This window comes from Penaeus monodon, unplaced genomic scaffold, assembly GCF_015228065.2.
Source record: "Penaeus monodon isolate SGIC_2016 unplaced genomic scaffold, NSTDA_Pmon_1 PmonScaffold_1913, whole genome shotgun sequence".
NCBI lineage: Eukaryota > Metazoa > Arthropoda > Malacostraca > Decapoda > Penaeidae > Penaeus > Penaeus monodon.
In genome coordinates, this window is record NW_023648738.1 from 6718 (window position 1) to 12500 (window position 5783).

At 48.8% G+C, this 5783-nt stretch overlaps 1 protein-coding gene across 1 annotated transcript in view; it reads right to left on the reverse strand.

The window, feature by feature from the left end:
* Positions 1–5304: 5304 nt before the first annotated feature.
* The window catches only part of LOC119569842 (luc7-like protein 3), a gene marked incomplete at its 5' end in the record, with an annotated part of 14000 nt that continues 13521 nt past the window's right edge, over positions 5305–5783 (reverse strand). The window contains 2 exons of the mRNA XM_037917835.1: positions 5305–5427; positions 5520–5755. Of these exons, the coding sequence (XP_037773763.1) occupies positions 5305–5427; positions 5520–5755 (359 nt within the window). The remainder of the gene's footprint in view (positions 5428–5519; positions 5756–5783) is intronic.

The window sequence follows — 5783 nt, forward strand, 5'->3', positions numbered from 1 at the left end:
AGGAGGGGGGGTTAAGGGAGAGAGGAACAAAGGTATGCAGAGGGGAAGGAAAAGGGGGTGTTAGTAGGAGGGGGGTGGAGGGTGGTAGGAGAGTAGGAAGAAGGGGGGGTAGGAGGGGGCGTGGAGGAGGAGGGGAGGGGGAGATGGAGGACGGGGGGAGGAAAAAAAACAAAGGGACGTCCGGGAAAGAGGAAGGGGTGAGATGGTAGGGGGGGAAGGGAGGGGGACGGGGAAGGGGGTAAAAAGGGTTTGGGAGGGGGAAGTGGAGAGGGGGAGGGGGGAAGGGGGAAGGGGGGTAGGGAGGGAAGGAAAGTGAGAGGAGGATTAAAGAAGATAAGGGGGTAAGCGAGGTAAGAAGAGTAAGGGGGAAGAGGGGCGGAAAGAAGTGGAGGAAGATAGTAATAGAGGGAGGAGATAGAGCAGGGGGAGGGGGGAGGGATTAAAGGAGAAATTGAGGTGTGAGGGAGCGGATAAAGGGGAGAGTGGTATGTGGGAGAGGGATGTGGGAGGAACGATGTTTGAGGTACACAAAGGGACAAGAAGAGAGTAATGCGGGAAGAAGGGATAGGGGAGAATAATATAAAAAAGAAGATGTGGATGAAAAAGAAGAAAAAGGAGGGAAAGAAAAACGAGAGTGAGAAGAAAGAAAGCAAATGGAGCAGAATAGAGGGGGGGGGGGGGAGGGGATAAAAAAGGGGGAGGGGGGGGGTAGTGATGCGGGGGGGTGGGAGGGGGTAGCGGAGAAGAGGGGCGCAAGAGAGAGTAGGAAAAAAAAAAAAAGGCGGATGCGAGATCAAAGGAGGAGAGGGAGAAAAAGTTGACAAGGAAGAAGAGGAGGAAGTGAGACAGCAATAAGGGATGGAGAGATAGGGAAGGGGGGATAAGAGGGATTAGGGAGGGAGGGAAGACCGGGGTGGGGGCAACAGGGAGGGGGGGGGGGGGGGAGAGGGGAGATGCTAGAGGTTATTAATAGGTTGAATACGAGAATGCGAATTAGTTGAAATAAAGGATAATAAAAAAAAGAAGGGGATTTTTTTTTGGAAGGTTTAATGTAGCTGAGCGAACAAAGAGAGAGTAGGCAAGAGGGGCGTAGGAGGCAACACCAGGAGAAAAAAACAAACAAAAGAACAAATGGGTGACGGGGGGTGGGTTTGGTCCAAGAAAGCAAATTAGAAAGGATGAGATGTTTTTTGTGGCAATAATGACTGGTCTGAGGTGGTGGTAATCCATGTTGATGATTAATGTAAGAAACGAACAAATGATGATAAGTGGCAAATAAACGATTCAACGGATAAAGAAATGATAAGTGGCGATGATAGTGATGAGGATGGCCGACGATAGTTGACGTATCATTTTTTACTATCAATCGGATCATTATAGACATAACAACTATCAACATAGTAAAAAGATAAAATGAATTGAGTGATGGTGATCATGAGGATGTGTATGGTGTATGCATGTATGTATTGTGTGTGTGTTGTGTGGTGTGATGGTGTGTGTGTGTGTAGTGTGTGTAGTAGGTTGTGTGGTGGTGGTGTGTGTGTTGTGTGTTTGTGGGTTGTGTGGTGTAGTGTGTTGTGAGGAGTGTTGTGTGTGTGTGTGTTGTGTGGTGTGTGTTTGATGTGAGTGTGTGGGAGTGAGTGTGTGTGTGTGTGTGGGTGTGTACCCGCATTACGTTATATGTATATGGTGCGTGGGTGTAATACGGTGTGTACGTGTGTCATATATGCAAGCGCGTGTGTGTGGAATATGCATGTAATGTGCATAGGCGTGTATGTTGCATAATGGCAATGTATGTGCGTATATGCGTGTAAAATGTTGCATATGCGGTGGTATGTTGCATATGCGTGCTATGTGATATGCGTGTATGTACGTTGCTTGTATGTTGCATATTGTCAAGTCGCGTGACGCAGGCAGAGGGGTCCTCTCAAGACCCCGCCCCAGCTGCCCGGGTCGTGTCAAAGACCCGCCGACAGCCCTCTCGCCACCCTTTTACTTTTTTTCCCCCCTTTCCCCTTTTTTGTTGTTTTTTTTTTTTCTTTTTTCCCTTGCCTCCCCCGTCGTGGGGGCCCTTCCCCGCCCCCCCGTCGTGGGGGGGCGGTCGTTTTTTTTTGGGGGGTGTGGTCGGCCGCTTCTCGGCGCTAGTCCGAGAACCCGATTTCCGACCTCACCGGCGGCACGGGGTGCACCCTGCCTGTCCTGTAAAAAAAGTGGGGGCAGGGGGGGTGAGGAGATAAGGTCTTTTTTAGAGAAAAAATTTGCTTAAATTCATGATTAGCAACTGTATATTTGCATACCTCCACGTGGCGTCTGGAAAAGATTCAAATTCTCAGTCCGGGAATGGTTGGTAAAATTTATTATTCCATGAAAGAAGCTATACGGTTGTCTATTCAAAATGCCTACGATAAAACTCGCAGGAGTAAATAATAGGTATATATTCGGACAACTGGCTATACTGACCGACATTCGCTTTCATCGGGACGTTACTACTATCGATCTACCAAAGCTAAAGCCGAATCTCTCTTAGTTTATATCACCTTGTCTAGTCACACATTACATGCATAACCTAGCTATTGAATCTTACGTATCGCAGTCCATCTACCTGGATTTTTTTTCAGGTAACGACGCCATTCTCCCCTAATTTACAAGTATCCACAATACAGTATTTCCTTCGATGACCGTAAAGTTCATTTCTCAAAAGTACCCTTATACAGCATGTGCGAGTGCATTTTTAAACTACTTAAAACGTTCACGAACAATCAACGTTTTTTCTCAATTAGCGTTAAAATTCCGTGTACTTACAAACATCCCACCTCCAAATCCATTTTTTTTCTATCAACCTCATTTCATCTACTTAAAACGCCAACACAAACCACAATTTTCATCTCAGTAACATAAGCCATTCTCTCTTAGACACCCTAAAAAAAATAAACCAAGCATTTTCTCTTAATTATTGTCAATTCATCTATGAAATGCCAGCATAAAGCAACTTCTTTTTTTCTTGTCGTCAGCTCAACTTTAATCATAAAACTTAAAACACAACAACTATCAATTACATCATCAGTCAGCGTGTGCGCCAATTTATCTAACCGCAACATGTTTTCTCTTAGTGTAACTTACCAATCGTCCAACTTAACCAATTTTTTCCTCTCAGTTAACGTGCATTCACCGACTTAAAGCCCAACCTTTCCGCTCAGTTAACGGTACATTCACCGACTTAAAAACCCAACCTTTTCCTCTCGTTACCGTGCCCAATTCACCAACTTAAAAACCCATTGTCTCCGTATTTTCACACATGCCACACGACCGAATCACGAAAGCCCCAAAGCAACCCCATGAACCCTTTCCCCGATCACACCTGCACGAGGCGAAAGGAACAGGTCGTCGATGTGTCTTCCTCGGACCCAAGAGATTGAAGTAGCGGAGGGAGCAGGCTGTAGTAGTTCCTCTCCGCGTGATTACAGCCGAAGCCAGCCTGGAAGAACTTCCGACTCGGGGGCGTTCCTGAGCAACTGGGGGAGGAGGATAGAGGAAGGAGAAGCGAAGGAGGGGGCGACGGCGAGGAGACTGCGCGCTTTTCTGTTGTCTTAATGTCTTTAAGCTTTTGAATTTCTTCATTCGCCGCCTTCCGCTTCTTGGTTTTGCTCGGCGGCGGGAGGGGCGCGAAGGGGGCTCCTTCGGGCCGCGGGCCTCGTTCTGCCCTGAACGTCCTTGAGGGCGGGAACTGTGACCTCGTACCAAATGCCGTGTTTGCGGTTCAGGACACCAAGACAGCTCCTGCTTTGAGGTCGGCGTCGCTGGCGTCCTTCTTTCTTCCGAGTCGGCGGTCCCTCTTGCGCTTCTTCTTCTTCATTCTTCTTCTTGTCTTTCGCCTCTTGGGTCCTTGGAAGCCGCGTCCCTCCTCCGCTCTCGGGATCTGCCGCTTGATCAGTTCGCTGAGATGTCACTTCTCGAGGAAATCGTCTTGGCAACTCTTCGTCGACGGGGTCCAGCTGCGGCCTTCTCCTGCTCTTGACTTTCTTCTTTCTCTTTCCTCTTCTCTCTTTGTCTTTTCGTCTTCTTCTTTCCCGCCTTTCTCGTCTTTCTCTCTCGGGATTCCGAATTGTCCGAGTCTGAGGAATCGCGTCGAGTCTGTCTCTCATGTCTCTCGAGAAACATTCTCTCGACGATGTTCGCGAGCCCAGCATGGTCGAGGGCAGCACTCCCGTGCCTTTGCTCGTCGAAGGCACCGGCGGAGGCAAGAGCAGGTCTTTCGTCGACACCGTTTCCTTTCCCCTTCAGATCCGAATTTAACCTGCTTGCCTGTTGGACGCGGCTTTTCCGGGGACTCCTCCAGCTGGAGGCGCCCCTTTGCTTTATACGCTTTCAGGAAGACTTTCCTTTCCTGCTCCGCGATGCAGTTTCGGTGTTCCTGGGGGAGAGTTTTTTGGTTTTTGAATTCACAAAATCATATGTGAACTTTCAGTAGCGGTAAGTTCGACTTCCCTTATACTAGAAATTCCGTTTTTGGTTTTGGCATTTCCGTTTTCCTCCTGTGACCGCGGCTATCTGGGCAAGACCGAATATTCCTTTCTGTTGAAGAGTCCTTAACGGGTGACATCATTTCTATAGTCACTGTTCTCTGCACTTCTCGAGTTTTTCTGATCTTACTCCTGACCTTCTCTCATGCTGAGGCTCGCCGGATTCTTGGATTATCTAGCTACCCCTAACCCTCGCAATTATTTTCCCAAATTTTTGACTATAACCGACCTCGACAGAGCTTTGTTGAAGTGCTTGATGCCAGAGCCCCGTTGGTCGAGACTGTCCTCCCGGAAGAAACAGGAACTGCCACGACGTGCTCTCGGTCTGCGGGAGTTTCGCTGCTGAGGGCGCTGCCATCCGGTCGAGACCCACTGAGGACTGGCTATTTCCCTGGCGATTTCTTTGCTTTCTAGCCGCTTGCTCCACTCCCGCTGCGCTGATTTTTCGGCATTTCCTTATTGCTTTCCAGAATTTTCCATTTTCTCGGTGGGTTCGCCTTTCTTTTTTCCTTTTTTGGCACAGGACGGATTTTCCTTTCCCTTCCACTTTCCACTCGTTGATGAGGGCATGACGGATTATCTCTTCCCTCGATTTTTGTCGTCTTTGGCATGCGGAAAGCGGGATTATCGTCATTACGGGCAGATCTTTTCTTTTGCTCTGTCTTCCACTTTTCATTCGAACTGAACCTTTTGTCTGTTTTTTGGTGTGCTGGCGTGTACCCTTTTCGGAGTGGTACTCACTAAATCCCTCGAGAATTTAACAACCCATCAATAACGCTTTTGCTCAAAAAGACCGTTGAGTCCTCCTCGCGTTCACAGAGGCGACGTTCGAGAGACGTCTGTGGTCTCGGCCTCCTGGAGATGCTACATGTTGGTCTTCGTCTTCGTCCCTAAGGCTCTCCGCCGTCTAGGAGGAATGATTAAGCGGTAGTGCATTCCAGTTCCTCTCTTTCCTCTCGCCTTGCCTCTTCTTCCTCAGCCTCGTGTGTTAAAACGGACCTCCGTTAGTATACGAGAAGTCCCCGGGGTCTCACGATCGGTCCTTCTCCTGCTGGGAGTCCCACGCAGGAGTGGGTCGAGTACCTGATGACTTGTAGGCCCGCGGTGTGGGAGGCTCACACAACGCCTCAATCTCCGGCTGGAGACGGTGCTCTTTGGTTTTCCTTTTTTAGGGTTTGCGTTGGGTGATCCTCTTTGCTTTCGTTCCTTTTCTTTGCGTTTACTTGCGTGTTTTTCTCATGCGGTGGCCGTGTGAGCGTTTTC